General features: G+C 39.8%; 2 protein-coding genes across 6 annotated transcripts in view; both read left to right on the top strand.

The window, feature by feature from the left end:
• The first annotated feature begins 528 nt into the window (after positions 1-528).
• Positions 529-17283, top strand: CCP110 (centriolar coiled-coil protein 110). 2 transcript variants are annotated; one of them, XM_062503263.1, is made up of 15 exons: positions 529-554; positions 1389-1545; positions 2509-2637; positions 3590-5246; positions 5892-6016; positions 6156-6339; positions 7026-7162; positions 7487-7603; positions 7862-7963; positions 8242-8358; positions 8552-8631; positions 9227-9289; positions 10216-10275; positions 10842-10924; positions 15050-17283. In XM_062503263.1, the coding sequence occupies exons 2-15, from the start codon at positions 1399-1401 to the stop codon at positions 15100-15102; spliced, it is 3054 nt and encodes a 1017-aa protein (XP_062359247.1). In that variant the 5' UTR covers positions 529-554; positions 1389-1398; the 3' UTR covers positions 15103-17283. The 2 variants fall into 2 exon arrangements, with proteins under 2 accessions (XP_062359247.1, XP_062359248.1); XM_062503264.1 differs by lacking the exons at positions 529-554; positions 1389-1545; positions 2509-2637 and having other exon boundaries at positions 3699-3851; positions 3941-5246.
• Positions 17284-17386: 103 nt separating this feature from the next.
• Positions 17387-26544, top strand: part of VPS35L (VPS35 endosomal protein sorting factor like) — a 47145-nt gene continuing 37987 nt past the window's right edge. For all 4 annotated transcript variants that reach the window (XM_062503268.1, XM_062503267.1, XM_062503266.1 and 1 more), the window contains exons 1-7: positions 17387-17403; positions 20140-20239; positions 21189-21356; positions 21651-21773; positions 22129-22153; positions 23170-23246; positions 23837-23965. In XM_062503268.1, the coding sequence (XP_062359252.1) occupies positions 17387-17403; positions 20140-20239; positions 21189-21356; positions 21651-21773; positions 22129-22153; positions 23170-23246; positions 23837-23965 (639 nt within the window). The remainder of the gene's footprint in view (positions 17404-20139; positions 20240-21188; positions 21357-21650; positions 21774-22128; positions 22154-23169; positions 23247-23836; positions 23966-26544) is intronic.

Below are 26544 nucleotides of genomic sequence, written 5' to 3'. Positions count from 1 at the left end.
CGGCAGCAGCTGCCTCCCGGGGCGGAGGGACAGGATGTCTGTGGTGGTGCCCTCACAGGCGCTGTCCTTGTGGATGCTGTCCTCACAGAGCGTGCCAACAGGTGCGCATGTTTATCTTTCTTATCACAGCGTGCTCGCTGAAACTGAAACCCGCGGCGGCACATTTGTGGTCCTGACTACGCAAGGACTGCACAGCCGCGTGATGTGGAAGGGGACGAAGCAGAACAAAGCACACCCGTGCTAACAGGGGAACTTTTCTGAGAGAGCTATGGGTGGAAATGGCCGGAAATCGTTGCTCCGGAATGGCGCTCCACGCTCTCTCATCTCGCGGAGCCGGGGCTGCCTTTGCTGGGCGCTCGCCTAGACACGGCAGAGCTGTCCCGGGGTTGTGTGCGGAGGCGGTGACAGCCCCCAGTGCCGCCAGGAGCGTGTCGGTGGGCGCGGGGAGCGGGGAGCGGGGCAGGCGGCGGGGGCGGAGCGGCGGGGCGGGGCGGGGCGCTGGGCCGCTGGCGCGGCGGTTACCGGGAGCGTTGGGGCAGCGCCGCTCCGAGCAGGTACCGGGGCCGGGGTTGGGGCCGGGGTTGGGGCCGGGGCCGGGGCCGGGGCCCGGGCCCGTGGTGGGGAGCGCCGGGACCCGGGGAGGCGATGCATCGGCCCCGGCCTGCGGCGGGCTCGGTGCCCCGGAGCGGGCCGGCAGGAATCGGCCGAAGCGGCGTGCGAGGAAACAAAGCGTTGTCGGGCCTTGCCAGGCGGTGCGGTGGGGACCGGCAGTGACAGATATTTCAGATATTGGGCGCTTTTAAAGAGACAAGGCTGCAAATTTGTTTTGGTTTTTTTAAATGTTTTTAAATTAATTTTTAAATTAATTTTTTGTGGTGTTAGTATTGGCGTCTGTCATACGGGGATGTGTCGAGATGGAAGTTCATGGGAGTGTGACGCAAATTCCTCTCAGCCCCCTAAACTTGTAAAGGCTTTTTATTTTGTTAAATCCGATTGGGCTGCAATTCTGTATGGCCTGTTGTTTTGGGTTTTTTTTAACCACTTGATAGAATCTGTTTCGTTGTGGAAGACCTCAAAGGTTTGGTCTTTGATGGAAATTATCTATAGAAGGTGCAGTTTTGTAAATCCTGATTATCTCAGTGCTTGCTTTCTTCTCTGTATACTTGTGATCATCATTTTTGCTCATATATGCAGATTCTTCTTTCATAGGAGAAAAGAAAGAAGAGTTTTGCATGCTTAGTTAATGATAGGAAGAAGAGAAACTTAATTCAGTTTTCTAATGTAGAATTTGCTTTCCTAAAACACAGTGACACAGAATTAGTGGTGATTTTGTTTTCCCTTCAGCATCTTGGAAGTACATGAGAGAATAATGTTTTTATTCTTTGCAGCTTAGATAACATGAAGATGGAGGACTATGAAATATTCTGTAGGAAGCATCTTTCCAGAATCCAAGAAGAGACAACAAAAGGAGAAACCTCTTTGACCATTCAGAACAAAAATGTGTCTCTCATTCAGTTCTGCGGAGTCCCTGTGCTTTCCCCTCTGGTAAGGCCTTTTTTACCCCTTTTCCTCCCTGGTGTGCTAACCATGCTATTGGCACTGGCTTTGATGTGCATGTACAATGTTTATACTAAAGGTCTCTGTGTGAGCTGTTGTCTGATGTGCTGCTTGGTGTATTCTAGGCATTCCTAGCCTTAATCTTACAAAGTAAGGGATAAAATGTACATTTTACCCCATCACACTGACTACATTTCCTTTCAGTTTTAGAAGTTATCTTAAAGGGAGCACAAATGTTGATAGTTTTCAATAATATTACTGCAGGGCTTCATGTAAAATCATATTGACATTTCAAATATTGAACATGTGAGTTAGTTTCATTAGTTAGTGTAAAAAATGCTAATAAGAAATACTGAGGTAGTTAAAAAGCTTTAAAGGAAATTTTTTTTTGCATGTGTTTGCATCTACCTCTAATGTATTCCACAGGCTCATCAATTATGTTAAGTCATTCTGTGCTAATGCAAACAGCTAAGCTGAAGCCTGTTGGTAGTTTCTGCAATACTGCAGCTGACTTCCTTGTTTCAGTGATGGGAAGAAGAGGGAGAGAGTCTCTAACAACAATGTCCAAAAATCATGATACAGCTATAAATTGCAGATATATTGTCTTATCCATGCATTTGTAAACGAAGAATATTGTAAGGGCTTTTAGAAAAAATGTCTGAATCCTGTGTCAGATTGATATCGTAGCATGCAATGTTCATGGAGAACTTTGTAAATGGTGTTTTAAATTCATGTTCATTTGCATGTGTGCCAAGAAGGCATTTTGTACACCTTCCCTTAAAAGATTGGTTGAGAAGAAGCTGGCATTTAACATGTGAGCAAAATCTCAGGTGATTTCTGTTCCTCTAATTGTTTTGTTCTGTTGCTTTTCTTTTAAATTTATTTCTGTAGTTCTGTATTGAAATTTGCATTTAGTGATATAAAACATGTTTCTTTCTCTCTGTTTTGCAGCTTAGTCTTGAAAAGAAAAAGGAAATACAGCAGTATAAGGAGAAAGCACTGGAGCTAGAGACCAGGAAATGGAAGTCCCAGAAAAAAGCTTTATTGAATCGTGTTCAGGAGATCGTAGAGAATGTCCAGGTAGTGTTAGTCCAAAGCTGCCTCACAGATTTATAGAAAACCACTGCTTATAGATATTTAGAGAATGTGTAGGGGTTTAAGTATTCCCTGACATAAAAATGAAATGAATAGCAGCTAACTCTCCAGAACCAGCTTTTGCTAGTATTTCATGCTGTGTGTCCTGATAATTGATTATTTACTGATGCTTATTGTAGTGCATGGGACTTGCTTTTCACTCCTTTTGCTATATGCAAAAGACAGAGCTCACTGCTTCTTTTGTAAGTGTTGGAAACAACTAGGTTGTTAAAACAAGCGACCAACTCCCTTGTGTTAGAGCTGCTTTATTTTCAATCTTATGGCTTACTCATAAAATAATCTGTATTCAACTTTATGATTACAGAATTAAAATTACCTTCACAACAACTTGAAATTCTGTTGTGTGCTTTAAAATTTTACTGCAACTATTCTTTTTGTTTGCTGCTTCAGTGATCAATTTAGGCAAGGCTTTAATTTAAGAGATTACTAAATACATCTAATCTAGGAGTCATTGTAAGTCTTTGGAAGCTGTAATACAGCCTTTAGATTAAACTGCTGCTTGAACGGTTAATACTGAGTTTGTTGAGTTACCAAGGTGGCAAACAACACTTTGTAGTTTGCATTGTTTACTGAATGTGTGTGGCAACAGTCAGCTGGCTTGGGGCTTGACCTGCAGAACAGGTAAGTATGTTCAATACAAAAATAATGTAAGTTTTTTTTTTTTTTTCCCCCCTAATGTGTCCTTTTAATAACTGAGATGCAGGACATAGGATAACTGTAGTATGAAAATCCTTTTAAATAAATGCTGGCTAGAAGTAACACATAATTCTCACTTAAATAAAGTTGTGTTTTAATTTTTTTTTAAAATTCAAGTAAAGTTTGCAGGGATCTGAGATTTCATTGAAAATCTGTCATTTTTAAAAATTTTAATTTACAGATGAAGAAAGGACTTAGTATGAGTGACATGAACACATCGAAGGCTGAGAGTTCTTGCCCTGATTTGGATTCAAAGGCTTTGACTGACTGCACAGCTCTATCAGATGTCAATTCAGCATATTCTCCTGAAGAACACGGTTCCATGGAGCTGGGGAAGACACCAGAACTTAGACCATCAGATAGTGCAGGGCATGTATCACACATGACATCAAGTGTGACAGAAGTAGTTAAAGCAACAGAAGAAAATGTTTCTTCAAAGCCAGGTGAGAGTCTCTTCTCAGAAGACGCGCCGTGTCCGAGGGCCGCATCTCCTGACAAGGTGTGTAACAAGCTCCCATCTCACGCTCTGCAGAAGCAGGAGGGACGAGTGGGGTCACCATCGGATGAAGATGTCCAAGATCCATGTGTAATGAGTCTTCAGAACCTGATAAAGAAGTCTAGGGAGTACATAGAGAAAGAGCAAAGCAAGCGTACCTCAAAAAGCAATTCAAAGAGGAGTACGAGTGAAAGTCATTCGGATAAAGAAAATGATGGTGTTAAAACAACTGACTCTGTGAAAGAGAGGGCAAAGTTTATGGGCAGAAGTTGCACTGCTCAGATGCTTGATAAACCCAGTCTTAATAAATCAAATACCCTTCTCCAAGGTGCTTCTATTCATACAAATAACACAAGTATATCCACTTTATCCAGTTTTTCTAAAGTAGACATACCTATGAGAGTTGGAACACCCCCTTTGGTGGATTCAGATTCAGATGAGGAGTTGAAAAAGAATTCAGTGTTTGAGCGTGACAAGAGCACTCTCAGGAGCCTCACAAGCTCTTATGCCAAATTGCCAAGCCCAGAGCCAAGCATGAGCCCTAAAATGCACCGACGGCGCCCAAGACCTTTATCCATGGGACACATCATTATAAACAACCCTGTGAATGCTTACGAGTTAAGTCCTAAAGGCAAGGGTAGAGCAATGGATTTAATCATGCAGGATATTGCAGATAAAAACAACGTGTCTGAATCTGTGCCGAAGTTCATGGTGGATTTCACCACAGTTTGCCCTGGCAGAGTTCCTGGTGTCAGCAGGAATTCCTTGGGCCCTTGTGATGGGTTGGGGGCTGCCAAACCAAACCGCCATTCCTTGGGGCTCTTTGAAAGCAGAGGAACAGTGTCAGCTATGGTGGAAAGACAGGTGGTGATGGACCATAGCAGAGGGCCATATAAAGTAGAGAGCAGTACTAGTATGGCGCCTCCAAAAGTGAATGAGTCCCTTGCCATCAGTCAGTCTGCAGTGACACAGAAGGTCCTGGCTGGGAATGAAATGAAACCAGCTACTTTGCCAGAAAACACTAAATGTAATTCTCCAGTGGAACTCAATAAATCATATGATGTGGAAAATCCATCTCCACTACTAATGCAGGGCAAGAATATGCGACAGCAGATGGATAATACTCCAAGTGTTTCCTCAGCAAATGAGCAGTTCCCAGAAAATTTTGAAAAGGTAAAACGTAGACTTGATTTGGACACCGACAACTGCCAAAAAGAAAACAGTTCCTGTGTTCTAGGAGTTGCAGTGGAAGAACAAGAGAAGCAGTGGTTGCAAGAACAGAAATATCCTGTGGGATCAGTTTACATTGCCAATAATGCAGTCCTTGAAAATATGGCGAAAGGTAAAAGATTTCCTATGCTTGGGAGTTACTTCTCAGTTTATAAATCTTTTAGAAAAAACCCCAGTGATCATTAGTCATTGGTGTTTCTTTTCGGAAGTCTCATTTCTCTAATTTAATTTTGACAAAACTGATTTCCCATTTCAATCTAGAAGTTGGAATTTAGTTTTACTAAGAAAATTGTCTTACACTACAAGGTCTAAATAATAACTAAAAGAAAAATATTCCATGTAAATTTAAAAAAACCCATATAGGTATTTTCTTCAAATTCAAGACTCTGTTACTCCTGTGTGTGTCTCTACTAAATGAGGCTGAGGTGGCATAAATAATGTTAATTCACTCCAGCTAGTGTAACAGCTCTTAGAGCTGTATTTTCCATGACCCTGTTTTAATACAGGCTTTTGGTGTTACTGCCGTTCCATTCACAAGTTCAGTTCACAAATACGAACATGTGAATATTTTGAAGGACTAGTAAATGATGGGGTTCTGTGCAATACATAGTGGGAACTTGATATCAAGTAAACCTGGTATCAAATACATATTTTTTTATTTTTTACTGATGATGTAAATTACCTCTGATAAAGGATGGATGGCAAAGATCATGTAGAAGATACTTAATACTTGATTCTTTGTTATGTATTTTCTCAGAAGATATTTTAAAAACAAAAATGCTGGCCTTTGAAGAAATGAGAAAGAGACTAGAAGAACAGCATGCACAACAGCTATCAATTCTGATAGCTGAACAAGAGAGAGAACAGGAGAAGTTGCAGAAGGTAACGTCAACAGGAAAAGTTGTATGCAAAGGTTTTGTGTTGCATGGAAGTTTGTCAGGAAGCAGTTGGGTTTGAATGTATATTCTGTTGCTTTGCAGAGTTAGAAAAACAGTCTCATGGTTGAATCTTCCTTTTGTAGGAACTGGAAGAGCAGGAGAGAAAGTTGAAAGGAAAGAAGGTTACTACAACGGAAATAGAAATTTCCAAAGTGAATATTAACAGTAGGATGGAGTTGGAGTGGAGGAAAAAAAGTGAAAGTGGCTTGCTGGAAAATGTGCAGTCTCAGCTGGAGACAGTCCACAACACAAACTCCACCAGCATTGGTAAAACTGGGAGGGAGGAATATAGATTAAGTGTTGTGATACAATTTGTTCTAGAGTGCCTGACTGGGCCAGCTGCCCCACTGTGTGGATAAGTGCAGTGTTCCTGCCCTAGGGCTGCTCAGGGTACACAGAGGGCTGCTGCCCTCAGCTGGGGACAGCATTTGTGAAACAAAGTCTGTTGCATCTTTGTGTCACTGGCATTTAGCTCAGGTTTAGCCATCCTTAAACTGTTCCCTCTACTGCATTTGTTATGTAACTGTTTTAGGGCACATCCAAGGAAAACAAGCTAAGAATAACCTCCTTGGATCAAGGATGAGGATGTGGATTTGCATCTTGTCCCAGAAGGATTATCCTCGTGCCATGTAGCTGCACAGCAGTGGGCCAGGTGGTCACATTTGTGTAGAAGGTTTTGAGTGGCTCTGCCAAGGGTTCCTAATTGCAAGGCAATATAGCTACAGCTGATGGAACACCTCTCTCCTGTTCCAGAATATTGTGAAATTTTTTTGTTCTGTCTTATGTTTAGCAAATTTTGCATGGAAATCAATGAGAAACATCCAGCTTGCTTCTTGCCTGTAATTGACCTTGTAGACAAAGCTGTGACCCCCGAGCTGAGTGTATCCACAGACACAGGCATTACTTCATTGGCAGAAGTGTGTATTGAACTGTGTGTTCTGCTTTCTGTGCAGGTTTTGCTCATACAACACCCAACACCTTTTCTTCAACAAGTGAAACTTCATTCTATCTCTGGGGACCATCAGGTAGTGGAGTTATAAAAACCTCAGTATGCAGGCCAAGTAACAGGATCAAAACCAGGTGGACTCAGGTAAGGGAAAAAAAGAATTTTCTCTTAAAAGGCCCTCATGTTTTTGTAAGGCACTGGTAACAGAAAATTTTAGTATCTGTTCCTGTGTCAACTTTGATTACATAAGAGAACTGTATAGGTTTGTTTTCTTATGCATATATGCAGAATAATCATATAGCAACATATTGCTTCTGCCAAATTATGGTGGGTACTTTGAGCTCAGTCAAAGCTTTTTCAACAGTTTTTTCTTCTTACTTGAAAACGTTTATTACTTGATGGATGTTATTTGATAAATAATTCATAATTCTTGATTTTTTTATAAAAGGTTTTGAATTTTTTTTTAAGGTTTTCAGTCCAGAGATACAAATGAAGTTCGACAAGATCACTGCAGTGGCAAAGGGATTTCTCACTCGTAGACTCCTGCAGACAGAAAAACTGAAACATCTTAAGCAAACTGTAAAAGTAAGATCAGCTTTCTTGTAATAGCCAGCTTCTCCTGTTTGTTTCTGTTCCTGCCTTCCATTGACAGATGAAATCCTGCATTTTCTAGTCTCAGAAGTTTTTGGGGCTGCACATGAACATGTTTGAGTGTTGCATTGCTTAGTGTCATAATGTCTAAGTCAAACAAAGAATCTGTTTGCTGTGTGTATTGTTTGCAATGATTGCTTTGTTATGAAGGGTTATGCCTGGTGCTTACTCTTACATTCCTTTCTTTCCCAGGATACTCTGGAGTTCATAGAAAATTTTCAGTCTGAAGCCCCATTGAAAAGAGGAAGTGTGTCAGCACAAGATGCATCCCTTCATGAAAGAGTAGTGGCTCAGGTGACACAATTTAAACCTTTTTTCTGTCGTTCCTTAGCTATTCTGCTTTTTTAACATAAATACGTACAACTCGGAGAGTGGCTTTGTTTAGAGTAAAACATTTAAAGAAGAGAAGATTCCAGTTTTTGCATGACACAAAATTATTTGATTTCAAAAAATGTTTTTCATAATTATGAAATGTTTTGTTTAGATTGAAAGCAAAAAGAGCTTGATGTTCAAAAACATGGGCATGTAAACTTGATTGAATATTTAATTAACATTTTAATGATTCTTTCCAGCTGCGAGCTGCTCTGTATGACATCCATGACATCTTTTTCACGGTGGAGGCATCAGAGAGGATGAATATTCTGCGTCACGATCGTGAAGTTCGTAAAGAGAAGATGCTCAGGCAAATGGTGAGTTATATTCCAGGGAATGTAAACTGTTTCAGGACTTTAAGTACTGAGCAATTTCACATTTAAGAGGTTCTTCCTCAACTTGTACAATGTTTCTTAAATCTAAATTTTAATTATGGTTTTGTAGGTAACTTTCTTCTGTGGCCTCTTTGTTTTTTTTTTTTTGTTTTTTTTTTTTTGTTTTTTTTTTTAGGATAAAGTGAAGAGCCCAAGAGAGCGAGTGACACTTTCAACAGCTACACAGAAATCTCTGGACAGGAAAAAGTACATGAAGTATGTGCAGCTCTCCCTTGGGTGGGGAGGGTTGGTGGAAGGAATTCAAGAGAAGGAGTAGGAGACATAGGAAATAGTGAGGAGAAGCTTATAGAAAAGTTTATAGAATAACAATTTCTTTGGAAACTGACATCTCTGCTTGGAAAAATGAGTAAAAAGCTTTCCAGGTGCGTGATGTCTTGCTAATTGTATTTTGCTCTTCTAAGAGACTTCTTGTTTATAAGGAGAAAAATGCTTGTTCTAAGTTGTGCATTTACACTATATTGCAGTGATGGTTGCTTAGTTTATGGTTGATTTTGCAAACTGTAAAAAGTGCCCCAAGTGATTTTATCTATCAAAAGTGCCTAGCAATAGTGACATTTGATAGAGTTCTCTGGCAAAGTTTTTCTGGGGAATGGTAGCAGGCATTACCTTACAGTAGGGTGGACACTTGTTATACTTGCTTTTGAGTAAAGAAGTGATAATCTGTAGGACTGCTCTGGCAGTATTACATGTAGGTGTAGTTTCACTTGTAGGCTTTCTCTGAGTGTTTCTGTTCAAGAACTGGATGATGATTTGCTAATTTAAATATGTTTCAATTCTTTTTTTTCTTCAGGGCTACAGAAATGGGAATGCCAAGCAAAAAAATAATTATAAAACAAAAAACTCCTGAAAACCGGTGGGTGATGGTTACTTGAATTAAAGTGCTTTTAAGAAACTTGCAGTGATGGATTCTGTGATCTGTACTGTTGGTTTGCCATTGATCAGCTCAATTCATGCTACTATTATAATGAAAATTCATGAAATCTCATTTACCATGGCCTGAGGAAAGGGTTTATTAGCTCAATTTAAGTTAGAAAAGATATGTTTCCTTCAGAGTCAATTCTGAAATTTTATCTTCAGAAGTTATTTATTTATAGCTTTAAAACTTGGTGCTCAGGTTAAGGTTTTTCTGTGAGATGCACTACTAAGCTTCAGTTTGGCACTACTACTTTCCCTAATATCCTTTGCAGTGGAATTATTGATAATGTTAATCTTTAGGAAGCTGTCAGAAAAGAAGTGGCTTTCTGTTGTGGGGAAGGTTTTGTTGCTTGACTGTGTGATTGTTTGCTCAGATCACAGAAGTTAGTGTTCAGTACGTGTTGTTCAGGCAGACAACTGCTCTCTTATGAGGCCTGTCTGCACATTTATAATTTATTTTATATTAAAAATCAGATACCTGGCATCCCTTAAAAACAGAATTTATCCCATGTTTGCCCAAAAGCTTGGAAGACATGCTGTCTACTCATACAGCTCAACCTTCAAGGACTTCTCTAAGCAATTCAGCCCTTTTTCCTGTATGTTCTCATCAATGACTGAGAACCCAAGGCACTGTTGAGGGACATCTATGTGTGTGCATTTTAATTTCTTTGTTTTAAATAGTAAAAGTAGTAATCCTATTCTGGAATTTTAATTCCAGCCACTTTGCCTCCATGTCATTTGCATTACAAAACCTGCTAGCCTTTCTGAATTTGTTATGTGAAACAAGATGCATAATTTGGTATTTCTTGAGAGACTTTTATTTTTAAAGGGAAAAAGCCCTCACCCAAGTTTGTGTTTTAACAGCATACTTCAGCCAAACCAAGGACAGAATGCCCCAGTTCATAGACTGCTTTGCAGACAAGGGTAAGAGCACAGCATGTTTCTAGCCTAAAGATGAAACTAAATGCAAAGTGCAAGAATAGTGATTGATGAATAATATTTACACATAACAGTACAATTGTTGTTCAGAGTAAAAATAACTACTGCTCTCAGTATTTTGAGAGAGGGATGAAGCTTTATTTTACCTTATAATGCAGGAAAATATTTATTCCTATCATCCTCTTGTGTATTGTCTTCATTTACACTGTTCCAACATTTCTATTTGTAACATTCACTCCATGAAGCTTTCTGTCCACTTAATGAAATATGTGTATTTTTATATGTAGGCTGTATTGCCATGGTATCTAAACTAAATCAGTTTCTTGAATAGAGATTTTCAACCTGTTCATGGGGACATAATTCTCCAAATTAATGTGTCTATGTAAGCCACAGTAATATCAATAGGAACTGTACAGGTGCTCAGGAAGAGGCTCTGTGGGATGTTGTAAAAATGTTTTCATGCCAAACACATTTTGATAGTGTCTGTATTTTTGTATACAGCCTTTCGACTTTGTTGCAGGTGACTCATTAACTCTTTTATATTTAATTAGAACCCCTAAGACCTCAGTGAATGGGGTTGAGCAAAATAGAAGGAAGGCCTCAGGGAGCAGAGTGTCTTACAAGGCTGTTTCAGGTGTGTAGAAAATTGGTGCTTGGATCTTATAGTAAATAAGTTACTAGTATCTAGAGAAAATAAATTGGCAATATATTGTTTTCCTTCCCTTGTGCACCTGCTTTGCTATGCCTTAAGTCTAACCTATCTCTTCAAACAAACCTGCTCTGGTAACTGAACCATCCACTTCCAAATTCTATAAACATAGAATATAGAATGTGCTGCACAGCTCATTTGCTTTCACTCACCAGATGCCCAGTCACAAAAAAGATTGCCAGATATATTCATTGGAACTGTTGAGAAACTGATAGTAATCAAAACAGACTTAGATTAGAATCTTCATGTCATTTGGTTCTTAGTTCTGTACAAACATCTTCAGCAATGGAGTGTATTGAAAGGACAGGAAGGACAGTTTCAGACTCCTCAGTGGTGTTCTCTCAGCATACAGTCCTAATACAATATATATACCTATATATGCCTATATATACCTATATATTCCTGTAGCATCTTACAGCATGTTTGAGTCTTACTGACCTAAATTTGAAAGTGAAGTATTTCTGTGCCACCATACAGAGATTACTGATTGTTTACCTTTTATATAAAAGGTTTGATAATAGTGCTGAACCTTTAATAAATCACTATGAATGGTCTTACGCAATTTCTATTTTTAAAATTAGATTTTAAATTTCTTGAATGATAACCTAGATTTATCAAAACGTGAAGTGGTTGATAGGTTTTAAAACTATTTAAGATCTTAATTACACTTTGTTCTCAAAGAAGAGTTCTACAAGTCAAGTAAAAAAATTGGAATTTTGGGGCTTAATAAGGGAAATGTGTAATGCAGTAGGATTTCAACTGTTTTCCATAATGTTTTAAATAATCTGTATGTATTAAGGATCAAACCTTTCCTATAAGGGAAATGCTTATTTATTGCTGCCCCAGAGCAATGCTGGCAGGGAGTATCTGTGAGTTTGAACGCAGTGTGTTTTACACTGTTTAAATGGGATGTTTTCCCAGATCCTGCTTTGTGAAGTCAAAAGAAGTGCCACAGAAGGATGTATAGTGAGGCAGTATGCATAAACATATATAACACTGCAGTATCAGAGGGGGAAATAAAAGGCAGGTGATGAGAGACCACAACCAGAGTGTGTTCCTTTATTTTTCTGTTGTTAGTTCTACCGGCAGTGCTGTCATCACCAAAGTACAGCATGGCAGTTGTTTGGTTGGACTCAGTGACACTCCAGAAAAATTAGCAAAGATAATAAATAATCTTCCTGAAATACAAAGCAGCAAATAAATAATATAATTTTAGGAGCCATAGGTAGCCATTAAGGCAAGTGTTCATCTGCAAGTTTGCTACTGGCTAGTATATGAGTGTGCTGAAGAACAGGGACAACAAAACAATCAAAACCTCTCCAGTTACAGTATTACAGAGGTTGTAAAAGGGTAGTATATTAGGGTGGTGTCAGGGTCAGGTGTGGCACTGATTTGTGGTTTGGATGCCATCCTCAAAATCATGTAATTCACACTGAGCTCATAATGAACCACGGTGGTGTTCACATTGTGTCTGGCACCAGACATGCAATTAAGCATTCAGCACTCCTCTGTGTTGGCAGTGTATGCTGCTCTGCTAAGGAAGTCCCCAGTTTGTCTTAGTAATAATTACCAAAGTTGTGACAGGTCATACTTGTCAATGAAAAAAATCCTTTGGGATGGATCTCCAAATTTTTCTTTGCCTTGTTGCTGTTTGTCAAATACCTGGAAAGTCATTGAATGCCTTCTGCAGTGGCCTTCTTGGATCTTCAGGCAGATGTGGCTAACCAGTTGTACGCTGGTTAGTTCTGGTTGCACAGTGTAACCTCATGTAGAGCTTGGACATTGCACATGTTCCTGTGGTGCAATAACAACACTTCTGTGTGCTCCTTCAGGGATAGGTTAGGCTTCTTGTACTAAATGAATAGAAATGCATTCTGAAATTATTACATGGGCATGAAAGAAACAATCTGCATAATTTTGCAATTATGAAATATAATATGATTTTCTTGATATACGGATGAAATGTGAATAGTGAAATGTCAGTCAGTATGTTAAATAGGGTCTTACTGAATTTCTTGTCCTCGTTCATTCCTGACTACCAGTTAAAAATTGTGTTTATTAGAGGGGCAAAAAGGGAAGGAGGGCTAGTAAGATACAGTTATTGTAAATACATTCAACTTTGATATGAGACAAACCCTCAGAAGAAAATGATAACATACTCGTTCAACCTTTTTTCTTTTGTCTGCTGATGGTTGTTTTAAATTCTATCTGCAAAGTGTTTTGTAGCTTTAATACTACTCAGATTGTTGTCTTTTTCTGTTAAGAAGACATTTTGTTTAGGAATCAAATGGCAATCCTAAACTCACTTTTTATTGGTGTTCACTCCCTCAATCCAAAGTTCTGTGCTTAAGAGAAAAGTACAGACTCATAAATCAAGTTTGTTTGGTTGGTTTTTTTTAAGTTCTATTAGTTTAAATCAGACCAAGATGTTCCATCAATAGTCTGCAAGTGGGGCCAGGCAGGGCATTTAATGAGGTCTGATTGTGTGAGACAGAAGGTGGTTGAGATCAGGTTGCTTCTAGAACAGACCTATTAATCTCTGGCAGTTTCCTTTCCCTTGGAAAAGAGACACTGGGCAGGAGGCACACAGAATATCTGGGTGGTGGCAGCATTTGGCCAAGCGGAGGGCACAGCTAGCCTGTGTGAGATGGTGGGGAGCTGTGGAGTGTGTTGGCACTTGAGGAAGTCTCAGACCTGCTGCATGTGAGTAGCAGGTCTGTCCTTTGTCCCAGGATCACACCTCATGTGATTGTCCCTTGCCACTGGAAAAGGATGGGTGATAATTGTTTTCAGAACTGTCCCTGTTTTTATTCAAATATGCCTTCTGCAATTCCTTAGTCGAGATTGCTGTGGGATTTTTGCACACTCATATGTTATTTTTGTAATATCCTATTACTTGTGTGAGATTTTCATGTAACTTGGAGGACACTTGAGGTGAGTTAAGGGGTAGTGCTAACCACTAAAATAGCACCATGTCTGTCAGCCTGGTTGTCTGTTCTACGAGATCCCAGGTGATGTGAAGAGCACAGCACTGGGGAGGGCTGGGCCAGTGAGAATGCCTTTTGTGTAGTGGGAGCCTGTTGAGATGTGAGGGCTCTGGGCATTCCCAAAGCTGCTTTGGCCTGTGCTGATCGTAGCCCTCGGACACCTGTAAGTAACCACTGCAGCTCTGACCAAGAGTAACCAAAGAGCCTAAAAAGGACTGGCACTTCCTTTGTCACATCCATTTACTGCCTGGTAGTCATTTCTCTTCCATGGCTGTCTTCCATTCCCACTGCTCTGCTCCCTGTGATATGATTTTCACTGCTTTATGTAAATGTTTGCTCACACTGCTGCACTTTCTTGATAACTGCTTGAACCTAAGGAATGCTGAGTTGTGCTACTTCTTAGCAGCCTGCAGTGCTGAACCCTCATTACTGGAAGATACTTGTGTCATGCATTGTATAATACGGATTTTTAAATATATGTTTGTATATATGTGTTCCCTCTAGAAAGACTTGTTTATTTATTATTTTTTTACTTAAGCATCCTGCCTTTTATAAGGGCTCTGCTTGATGATTTTCATACTGTACTTCTAATTCTGGTTGTCTTATTGACATATGGGAGCCTACAGCTGTCTCTTTTTCTAATTAATCCAACAAAAGGAAAGAGTTATCTTAAGTATTCAACTTGTATAATATTTTTAATTGATAATTTGTTTAAAAGTAATACATGGAATAGTTAAACTTATCAGCCATCTCATCTATCTTGGTTACACGATAGTTCTTTTAAAAACTTGTGCGCTGTAGTTGTTTTAGAGTAGCAGAAGATAGAATAGTTATCAAGCAAGGCAACACTATAAAATGTCATTACTTTAAAACCTATAGGTAGTTTTCATAAGGCTTTTGGGGTGTAGCATTATGAAAACTGTAATTTTAAAAGTAGTCACTGAATGCGTAATACTGCTTTAAAAAAAGTCCTCATTTTTTTCCAGCTATTTTTGTTGGATAATTCTGTTTCAAAAACCATTACTATTAATTGTAATATGGTAATGTTTCTACTTATTTTTAGGAGCATATGCAGGAAGAACCCAAAGAAAGAAGCCAAATGTTGTGACAATTTAAGAAGACAGCATTCACTGGGATAAAATGGCTGTGTTTTAATGATGGCATTCTCAGCCCTGATTTTTAATGTTGCATCTTCTTTACATATATGTATATTCAGACATTATATACCTACTTTGCAATTTTCAGATGACACATTAACACAATCATATTGAAATTGCTTTGAAGCTCTAATGCTTGTGGGAAAATTGCATGTTAGAACTTGTGTACAGACTAGTCTTAATATATAAAAGATTCATAATCTTGTTTATTTAAAGACTACCACAGGGCAATATGAAGGTAATTTGTGACTTTTTCACACTTTCTAATTCTAGTATCTGACATATGCTTTTTGCATTACTTAAATTGCAATTTCTGTGTATGAGTGCCACCATAAGTAAGTCAAGGGTATGTATTTAGTTTCATACCATGAAGTTAAAGCAGCTAAATGTGAACAAAAACCCCAAAGTTAATTTAAACAGAGCTGAGCTTTCAAGTTAGTGAATTTGTCAGTAGCTGTTTGGAATGTACTTTATGTAGGAATGAGATCAGCTCAGTTTCTGTACTAAAGGCCTTTTACCAAATGTTTTGCATTTCTGCTGAGCTGAACAGATGTGGCCCAGATTTAGTGCTGTGCTGATGGCCATACTTACACTGACCAAACCAAAACTGTGCATTTATGTGTGTGGTAGATCAAACCACTTTACTGAAAGAGCCCTGGGTTTTTATTGCCCTCTATCTACTGCATTTTTTAATGGAAACAACACCTGTCCAGTATGGAGATGTGTATGGTCTACAAAAAACTTCAGAAGGTAAGATTTTAACTGTTTTACCATTTCAGACTTAATTATTTCAGTCTGTAATAGTAATTCAGATATGTTATATTTAATTGATGACACTTGCAGTTTTTCTGAGCAGTTTATCTTTTGCTGTGATCTAACAGGCCCTTATACTGAAGTAATGATTTCTGCAGGTGGGGAATACCAATCAAATCCCAACACTTTCATATTTATGAATATTTAACATTAAAAGATCATGGTCATATTTTACCTTAGTCTTCCAGCATGGATATTATCCATCAACTTGAGGAGAGCATAATTCTCCTTCTTTTAATGAACTTGAGACATGATATTAACAAAGTTCTGGAGAGAAAAGCTTGTTTGTATAATCTTTGCAGATTGCAAATTTGCATAAAGATTGCCAGAATGTAAATTAGGTTATATTTTGTTACTTTCCCAGTATCAATACAACACACTAAACTTTGGAGGCTTTGTAATGTGTTGACATGAATGTAAGAGAAAAAAGACTAACTGAAAATTTCATTGTGGTAAATAGCACGAAAGAGGAACATTAACAATGGCATGAGGCCAGTACCTTCATGGTCAGTGATGAGTGGCTTGGCTTGACTGTGGCACCAGGCTGTGGCTTTTATCTACCACCAAGTCTTTATACCAGGCACTAAGTTACAATTTGCATGCTTGGAAAATGGCAAAAAACACTGCCCAAGCATTTTGAAGAATGACACTGCTCCATTTGTTGGAAAGCCTGGGGCCAGGGGCCTTAATGGTGTAAACGTAAGAGTTTACACCAGTGGAAGAACCACCTCCTTCATACAAATACTGTGGTGCTTTAAAATCTCACTTGTAATACAGAAAATGCCCGAGACAAGTTTTCTTGTTCACCCGGTGGCCATCAAAGCTGTGTTTTAGTTCCCAGCTTTGCTTAGGAATGGAAAATCTCGGGAGGGGAAGAATTTCCAGTGACAAGAGTCACCTGTGTAAAAGGTGACAAAAGGTGCTGTTGATATGGCAGCACTAAAGAATGATGTTTTTATTGGGTGTTTTATGTGCTGTATTTGTTATTAGCATAGGCAATATGTTGATGCACAGATAGGTTTAGTGTGTTAGTAGAAGTGAATGTTTCCCTTCTCTAGGGTTTCACATCTAAACCTCTTGTTCTTCAAGCATGTTTCCAGTGTGTAATAAAGCATTATAGCACAAGGTTTGTTTTTTTTTTAACTTTCATGAGGCCTTTCTCTTTACAAGTGCCAGAATTTGGTTTTGTACTTGCTGTTTTGTATTTATACATATTTATCATTTTATTTTGTGTGGAATTGCGATACCATTACAAAAGTCTATTTATTTTTGTACTTTGTTTCGTTTTCACCAGTCTCGCTTATTACCTGAAGCATTCTGCACAATAAACCGTGAATCTTGAACGAGAAGTTCATTTCTGAGCCTTTTCCCCGCCCGCCCTCCCTCCCTCAGGCGTTTCGCGGCGCGCGCTCTCATGTGACGGGCGCAAGATGGCGGCGTTCCCCTGGTGAGGCGGCGGGGCCGGCGGCCGCGGGCTCTGGGCGCCGCGGGTCCCCGCGGACGGGCGAGGGCTGCGGGCGTGCTCGGCGACCCTCGCAGCCGGGGGGGGGGGGGGGGGGGGGACTAAGGCGGGGGCGGCCACGGATGTGCCACAGGGGAAAGTGCGCGGCTCGCGGCTGTTCGGCCTGGGGGGACCGGGTCTGGGCGCTGGCTGCCGCGGCTCCGCTGCCCCGGGCCTGCAGCCCGGCGCTGCTGTGCCAGGAACCCGCGGGTGCGGGTCACGTTCCTGACACCGTGGCCTTACCCTGAGCCGCGCGGTGCCGGGCCGGCGGCACGCTTCTGCCGAGGGACGGAGCCGCGGCTGTGAGCCGGGCGGGACGCGACGGCCGCTGGCCTGTCGTCATTTCCCCTAAAATAAACGAGTTCCCCGAGCGCCGCTGGCTTTTCCCGGTGCGTTGTCGCGGAGCGTGTCCTGCTCGGAGCGGGGCAGGAGCGCTCCGGGCGGGGTCACTGCGCGCCCGCTGTGCCGCTCGCCGCTGGAGGTGAAGGGCTCGTGCCGGGTATTCAGTGTTGTGGCACAGTGTAGCCTCTGTTAATTGTCTTTCACGGGCTCTGTAGGAGTAGACAGAGGCTGCAGGCAGAGGCAGAGTCAGCTTCTAGCGACGCGCAGTTACAGGAAGATGTGTGCGTCTGAGGAAAAGCTGCGCGGTGTAGGACATGGAATTACTCAGTCTAGTATTTGGTACGGGAAGGATCAAAGAGGCGCTCTTTCTGTAACAGACAAAAGCAGTAGCAAAATACAGCAAAACAAAGCAGAGCAGCAGAGATGCTGAGAAGTTGATTTTTTTTACATAATACAGCAATGAGGTAACAGCCTAATAAGTAGGTCTAGAAACACTGATGTTGAAGTGGCTGTGGGGAAATAACCAGACCTTTACCAGAGTAAGATGTTTCCATCATGCTATTCTCTAATATGGAAGATAGTCATGCTATGGGGTTTAGCAGAACCCTGTCTGTCTTGAAGCAGTATTAATGCTAAAAAGTTGTTTTGCAGATTTGTTGTCTGCATAGTCATCAGTCTGCATATGAGGAAAAAAATAGCACCTGTTAGTGCTGAAGAGTTGTATTAACATGATGTTCAAATTAAGCAAATTTTAAAAATTTTAACGGAAGTATTAAAGTAGAAAATATATAAAATTGTTTAAAGCATAGAGCTTCAATGCATTTTATAATAGCTATGCATAAAAAGAGAATTGTTCTGTTTTTATGTTTAATACTCAGATAATGATAGGTACGGTCACTATGGGATGTGCCTCACTTTGTTACCAATACCAATGTATGTCTAGAGCTGTAAAGGGACTCTCTTCCATTTTATATGCTTGGCTACTTTGTGCTCCCTGTGAGCTTTTTGAAGCACTTGCCTTAGGATAAACACTGGCTTTGGGAGGGTGCTGTGTGCTGAAAGCAGTCCCAGGAAAAAAAGATGTTTTACCAGGAAGAGAGAAAAAGGTTAGTAGGCTGGCAGCTGTTGAAGGTGCAGAGTGGTGGCAATTGCAGTGCTACTCATGTGTGGAAAAGGTAGAAACACGCTGTTAAAAGAGCTCCTGAAGCAGGAGTGTAATCATGCAGGATGCACAGAGGATGAAATCCCAGCTTAGCCAGAATTTTATTTTCTCTCAAAAGTTGGCTGCACTGCTGTGGCCAAGAAAGGAATGTTTAATCTCTTTTCCCTGGAGAGTAAGCAGAACATAATGCCAGAGCAAACTTGATCTTGTCTTCTGTATTAGCTCTGTTACAAGCTGTCGTACCACTTGAATAGCCACATTGTGAAAATGTACTTTTAAAAGACTTATTTGCAGGGTTTACAGCTCTTGCTCACTCCCATGTGTGTATTACTACCATGTGCACTTGCCCAGTGTGCTTATACTACTTGGAGTGCAGTTGATTTTGGCCTGAGCATGCTGAGAGAGCTATTAGCTGTCAAAGAAATGTTATAATTGTGTGGCCAGAAAGAGTAAGATTTTCCACCCAGATGCTGATTAACCCATGATGCAAATGAGCAAGAAGAGTCATTGAACAATGGGACAGTAGCAAAAAAAAAAAAGAAAAAGCACATGGATTTCACTGGACTATTTCTCTTGCTCTTCTCTATCTCATGATATGTCAAAGCTTCTCCTTGGAGTGGCACAACCATAAATTATCTAATCTGTAATTAATTATTAAGGAAACTTGCATTTTTTGGGGTACATGGTGGTATCTGTAGAGCAGCTGGCTGCTTAGCACTGCTGAAAATCTTCCAAATGAGTTATGTCTTTGAGTAGGAATGGAATTATTTGGAAGTTTGGATTAATTCTTGTGAGAAGGATGTGTGTTATATGGGGGAAGTGCTGTTTGCTTTTGTTAGGAGTCTGCTTAAAGAATTTTTTGTGTATCCCCCTGATTTTACTTATTCAGCTGAGGCAGTAGTGTCTGCTATAAACATTCTCAGGATCTTGAATGAAAAAGAAAAGCAGTTCTGCATGTTTCAAAGACTAAAAAAGAGTTCAACTAAATGGCTGAAAGTAGAATTTCTCCGGTTTTAGTTTTATGTTATCTCAGTAGGGAAATGTGGATCTTTATGTTTGTTTATTCTTTCAATATGCTTTTTTGTAAATAAGCATCTGTATAGAGTTGGATATGCTTCCCTCTTAGTATGTGGTTATTTATATGCATATATACTTTCCCTTCATTCTTACTCTTTAAGGCATGCAAGAGCAAGGAACTATGTGTCAGAATCTGAAGTGTGCAAACTGGAATCTGTACCCTTGGATTTTGGTGATTACCATCCACTGAAACCCATTACAGTGAGTTTTTTTGTGCTTTTGGAAAATGAATCTGAATTCAGACTGTGCTCCTATTTTTATATCTGTTCCTTTAAAATTAAAAGGCTTTGAGGTTGGTGGTGGTACTCATGAAGTTGCTTTCTGTGTTAGTGGCCTGTTTTGGAAGCATCAAGGTTTATTTGTTTTGCCCTTTACAGAAGTTTGCTGGTGCTGTTATGTGTCAGAAACAGTCTCCTGAAAATAAAGCACCTCCAGCTTGTAGGTTTTCTTGGTTGCATTAAGTGCTGAATAATGGATACATTTAAAATCAAATTGTTGCATTACAAATGACCTGCATAATTGCTTGATGTGTAAGGTTTGGTTTTGGGTGAGCTTCCAGTCAGCTGTGTACTTTAAAACATTTATAACTTCTTTGATGTATAAGAGGCTTTTAAAGAGGTACAGGAAAAATGCAGCTTCAAAGAGATGAGTTATCCACTAATGAATGATAAATGGGCAGCAGCTTCTGCTCAGGAAGGTTGGTAGGGAGAGAAGACAGTGGCCTGAGGTATGGATTTGATGTTCCAGCCTTGGGTGTCATACCAGAAAAGTAAAGATGAAACTGGCAGAGAAAATAAATAGCAAGAAAAAGTTTGGAAGACAGGGACAAACCTAATCAAATAGAGGAGGACTACTAGAAAGATACTCAGAGTGGTTGTTCTTACTATTTTGTAGACCTAGAATTGGAAGGGAAAAACAAAACCAAACAAACCAGTAGAAATATTACTGAAGAGTGCATGCCTCCAGATTCAGGGAAAAGGGGAGGCTTCAGTTTAAATGCTGGTGTTCACTCCAAAGAGTTTGTTTGATGTTCATTGCAACATCAGTTGTGATATTCACAATTTATGTAGCATGTATTTTGATGATTTATTAAAGAAAAGTGAGGGAAGAGAAAGCCTTTTTGTTTAATAGTTCTGAATTTTTTCTTTAGGTTACTGAGTCCAAGACAAAGAAGATGACCCGGAAGGGAAGTACTTCATCTACCTCCTCCTCCTCCTCTAGTTCCATGATGGACCCTCTGAGCAGTGTGTTGGATGGCACTGATCCCTTGTCATTGTTTGCAGCAGCTGCAGATCCTGTGACTACTGCTCCTCCCACGGTAACTCTGGGGGCAGTTATCTCAACTAAGTAAAATAAAACCAAAACCATAAAGCCAGCCCCGAATAAAATTGTCTCTGTGTATTGTCTCACCATTGCAGAAGTTAATATGGGAAATATGACATATTAATAGAATATTCCTTTTTATATACCTACTTTTATCTTAATTATTTTTAAAATATATTGTCACTTTTGAAAGGATCAACTAGCACTTGAAAATTAAGTCGACTTTTATCAGCTTTCTCTTATTTTTCCAGATCTGTATTTAACTTTTGCACTTGTATTCCTGTCACAGGATGGTGCACGAAGGAAACGGGATAAAGATGAGAGCTCAGCAGTAGGAAGTGACTTTGAGCCATGGTCAAGCAAACGTGGTGAAATCCTTGCTAGATACACAACAACAGAGAAGCTTTCTATTGTAAGTGGTGGCTGCCAGTTTTTTTTTATTTTTACTAGACCTTTAATGGATTTTGGATGTTGCTATTTTATAATTCTTTCATGGGTAAATACTGGTCCTCTAAATTTCAGTTTTAATACTGTAGAAAATTGAATAACAAGCTCTCACTTACAAAGATTGTTTCAGAGCTCAGTCCAAGTATTTTGATATTTAGAAGCCAACACTTTGTCTTTTTGTAACAGTGCAAGTAACTTTGGGTCTTGCAACTATTTCCAATTGATTGGAGGCTTAATTAGCAGTGTAATTACCCTATGCATTCTTGGAATGCTAGTGAGTACATGTTTTCTAACAGTCTGCTTTTTCTGCTTCCTCGCAGAATCTGTACATGGGATCTGAGAAAGGTGAGCACTTTCTTGGCCAGTAGAAGTTTGCTTGAGGCAGGGTGCAGTGACAGGTTTGTAGTCAAGAACAGTTAAAATGTGTTTTTCTGCCTCCTCCATTCTGACATGATGGTCCTTGCTTTTTTTTTGGATAAGACATCTGGATGTTAGTTTAAAATAATTCTTGAAAATAAGCCACCCAACCACCTTGTCTTTTATTCCTGTGGGCTAATGACTTTGTGATTATTTCGCTGCACTGCCTTCCTCTGTAGCTTAAAATTTTCTTCTGTTTAAACTGAGGTATGATGTTTTGAGGGTCATGTTTATCAACTCTCCTGCTAGCTGGAAGGAAAGCAAACAAGTCCTTTGGGAGCTTGTTCAGTTATTCTCTTTACATGAAAGTGAAGTGATTTCAACTGTAGGCTGGGTGTTTAAAAAAGAACCAAATGTTAAATATTTTATCATGTTTTCTAGCAAAGAGAATCTGGGCTAAGTAATAATAGCATAGAAAATCAGGATTTTTATATGTGAATAAATATGCAGCATTTCGGCATCTGTAGAAATATAAAATACTTCTTTTGCAATGAGAATGGTCAAACACTGAAACTGGATGTTCAGGTGGAGTGTGACATCTATATCCTTAGATAGTGTTAAATTGACTGGGTGTAACCCTGTGCAACTGTTATGACTTCAGAACTGGACTTGCTTTGATGAAGATAGTTGGACACAGACCTCCATAGAGATCTTCTGTCCTTAATTATCCTGTGGTTCCATCTGGTGATTCTTTTCTTACTGGTGAAGCTTGCAGGGAAGTCCACTTATATTCAATTTTGCTTACTTGCCATTGCCTTTGTTCAAAGTGAATGCATTGCAGGCATGTTTAGATGTGTGTCTTCAGGAATAGTCACTAAATTAATCAAAACACTTTTTCTGTCAGAGAAGCTGACTGGTCCATCTCAGGCTCCTTCAGGTTTGTTTCTCTTTAGAAGTCACACTGTTTAAATGTTAAAGAAACTTTAATCTGTAATTCTTTGCAGGAAAAGCCACAACTACTGGTTCAGCAGTTTCTGAAAAAGTGAGGACAAGGTTAGAAGAACTGGATGATCTGGAAGAGGTGAGAAAGTTTTCTGATGAAATTACAGCATCATTATAGCAGTGAAAGGAATTAGTGAAATAAAAATCTTTTGTGGAAACCTTTTAAAAAGGTCCTGATTTTTCAAGTGCAGCATTTAGATAAATATGTACTTTTTGTGGGAATTCTTTAGTAATTTTAATCCTTATTGTTACAGGATTTGGGCAGAATCATGTTTTTGTATCGCTAGAAATTGTGATTTGAAAATTTACCTCAATTATTGCTATTGGTTTACCTTCTTGCTTTTGTAAAACTTCATGGAGCCGCATAGTCTTAACATGTGATAATTTTGGTTGCCCCTGTTGCAGAAGCTGCATATGTCTACCTGAGTTTAATTTAAGCTACAATTATGAGCTTGATAGAAATACTGAGTACTGAAGTTATTTCTCAAACTGCAGTATTTTACTGTGCAAAGGTGAGATGTTTCATAACCTACTTTCTGAAGACCTGAAGGGAAGTTGTAATAAATTCTGTAGGATTCTCCCCCACAACATGGTGATTGAGTCTATAATAACAGCACTCTCCTTCCTTCCCTCCTGTGCTTATTAAGTGGGTTTGTGTTTTCTTGCCAGGGATCACAGAAAGAGCTATTGAATTTGACTCAGCAGGATTATATGAACCGAATTGAAGAACTGAACCAGTCTTTAAAAGATGCATGGTCCTCTGATCAGAAAGTAAAAGCTCTGAAAATAGTCATCCAGGTCAGTTTTATGGTTTTTTTTCTATGCAGAACAGTTTGGTGATATGACTTGTCCAGTCTCCTTCTTGGGAAAAAAAAAGGGTTTCTGCAGTATTTCTATAATTTTCTTTTGTTCTTCTCTGAAACACATTTTTTCCAGAGTTTTATGACTTCTAGCAATAGTTGGATTTTCAGTTTTGTTGTTACCTGTTGGTTTTGACTAGGTTATGTGGGATGGAATTATCAATGAGTCACCAAATGACTGATGTGGAAATTTTACCTGCTTAAGGTTTGTTAGAACAAAGAGCAAATAGCATATAGCAATAATCAGCTCTTTGTAGGACGTGTAATTTCCTCTTCTTTCTTCTTCCCCTTCAGCCCCTTGCTCCCTACAAATAATACCAGAATGGCTTTTTGAACATCAGCATTTTACCCATCCAAACTTAGTAGGGCAATTAAATGAAGGGATTTAGGACCATAGCAAGTTACCAAAAACAGCTCCAAATTCTTAAATTTGTATGTATTTGGGTTGTATTTGTTTATTTTTTTGAGAACTTGTCCGCAGTCTTCCTTTGAGTCATTTGGGGTGACGTGCTTTGAGGAGGGCATGGGGAAATAGGACAGTTAAATGCTCTTTTGTTTGGCTTGGCCTTTAAAAAAGGCCAGAGGCAGAGTGCAGCAGAGGACAGATGAGATAATGCCATCCTTAAAACTGTAAAACTGATGTAATGCTCATAGTCATCCAGTGGGGTTATATAAAGTCAGGATCTTTTTTGGTCATTCTGGATACTCTTGTGAAAACTGCTTGAAGTAATTTCATCTTAAATTGTGGTAAAGACCAAAAAGGAAATTAAACATTAATGAAGTGAGATCAAGCAATTATATGTGACCTAGGGTGACTAATGTACTATTGTAATACAAAGAAATCAGCACTATTATTGTTATTTTTTAAAAACATCCATATATAGGATTGTGAAGTGTGAATATGGTCTTTGGGTGAGAAGAAAAGCAGCAGGGATGTACTCTACTTACAGTGTTTTGTGTGTGAATACATACGTGTGTGTGTGATAATGCAGTGATAATCTATGCATTGATACTTTCATATGTTCTTTTGCAACTGGTTCATAAACAATTTTGAAATGACACAGTTTCTAACATGGGATCTGGTGCTTCCTTTTAGGAAAGTTGCACCAAAGTTCAATGTATTTATCTCTGCTGAAGTGTTGTTCACTTAGCACTTAATGCTGGAGATGTTTATCACTAATTGAAAGATTGAGTAAGAATGAAAGAGGTGCTTGTGTAATTAATGAATTTAAAAGTTTCATTAAGAATAATAATTCTACAGTTATAAAGCAGGATAGGGTAGAACCCTACTGAACTTGTTTTTCTTCCTGTAGAGTGCTGTATCCTCTGAAAGAGCTGGGCGGTTCTGTTGGCATCAGGCTGTGGTTATATACATAGTCTGTCATTATTATTACAGACTGGTTAGTATGCAGTAGGAAGAGTGAGTTTGGCTTCTGGTTAAGAAAATTTCTTCACCAAAAGTGTTCTCAATCACTGGACCAGTTTGCCCAGGGCAGTGGTGGCATCACCATCCTTGGAGGTATTTAAAAGATGTGTAGATATGGCACTTGGGGGTGTTTTTTATTGGTGATCTTGGCAGTGATGGATTGTCCTAGTTTGAAAGACAGGTGTTTGCCAAGGAAAGCAAAAGCCTCCCTTTGAACTGAAGAATGTGATCCTTCCTTCCTACAGATTATGATGATTTTGAAATTAAGGGAGCTCTCAGGCAAAGATATGGGGATAAGAATAACAGTTCTTTACTAGTATATCTAACATGACAAACAAGAACAACAGCAGCTATGAAATTAGCCACAAACAGAACAGTAACTCAGTCCCAGTGTTTTTTGGCTGCAGGCACCTTTTCCCTGAGCTGCAGTTCCCGGTGCTGGGGGCGGGCGGGTCCCGCAGAGCTGCAGGAGGGCTGGGGGTGATGGCAGAGCTGTCCCAGGGGGAGAGAGAGATGGAGAGAGAGCCCTCTGCTCACGGTGTGGGTCCTGGTGCTCAGCAGAGTGCTGGATGGTGGCAGGTTACAGCGAGAAGGCAGCAGGGCAGGGTCCCACAGCAGTGAGGATGGCTCCCGGTGATGGGATGGCAGGGATGGAGCTGAGGCAGCGATCGTCCTTCTCGTCTGAACTCCACGGGGAAATGGGGCTGAGCCAGAGCCTTCTGTCTGCTCTTCTGGATGTTTGAATATCGAGGGGTTTCCCTCTTCTCTCCCCTCCCCCTTGTCACCAGGGCCCAGTCAACAGGTATCTTAGCATGACAATGGGGAAACTTCCACAGAGGGAAAAGGGAAAGAACCGACCCCCAATATGGATTAAAGGTTGGACTCAACTTCAGTGTGTATTTTGAAGGTCTTTTCCAACCTAAGCAATTCCATGATTCTGCTATTCCTCAAGTGCCTTTTTTGCAAGATACTTTACTCGTCAAGATGGAGCATGCTGAGTTACTTGGAGTAAACTGAAATAAGTTGATTATGTGTTTGAGCTCTGAGAAAAATGGTAGTTAAGTATCTGTGCTATGTGTAGGTCCTAAACA

The sequence above is a fragment of the Cinclus cinclus genome, chromosome 16, assembly GCF_963662255.1.
Source record: "Cinclus cinclus chromosome 16, bCinCin1.1, whole genome shotgun sequence".
NCBI classification, from domain to species: Eukaryota; Metazoa; Chordata; class Aves; order Passeriformes; family Cinclidae; genus Cinclus; species Cinclus cinclus.
The sequence above is the reverse complement of the archived record's forward strand: the minus strand, read 5'-3'. Positions and strand labels throughout refer to the sequence as shown.

Excerpts from the sequence above, each read along its gene's own strand:
- CCP110 (XM_062503263.1), top strand. The coding sequence starts at position 1,399 with ATGAAGATGGAGGACTATGAAATATTCTGTAGGAAGCATCTTTCCAGA. Across the intron at positions 6,017-6,155 it reads AACAGGAGAAGTTGCAGAAG|GAACTGGAAGAGCAGGAGAG; the intron begins GTAACGTCAACA and ends TTCCTTTTGTAG. Across the intron at positions 7,964-8,241 it reads ATGAAAGAGTAGTGGCTCAG|CTGCGAGCTGCTCTGTATGA; the intron begins GTGACACAATTT and ends GATTCTTTCCAG.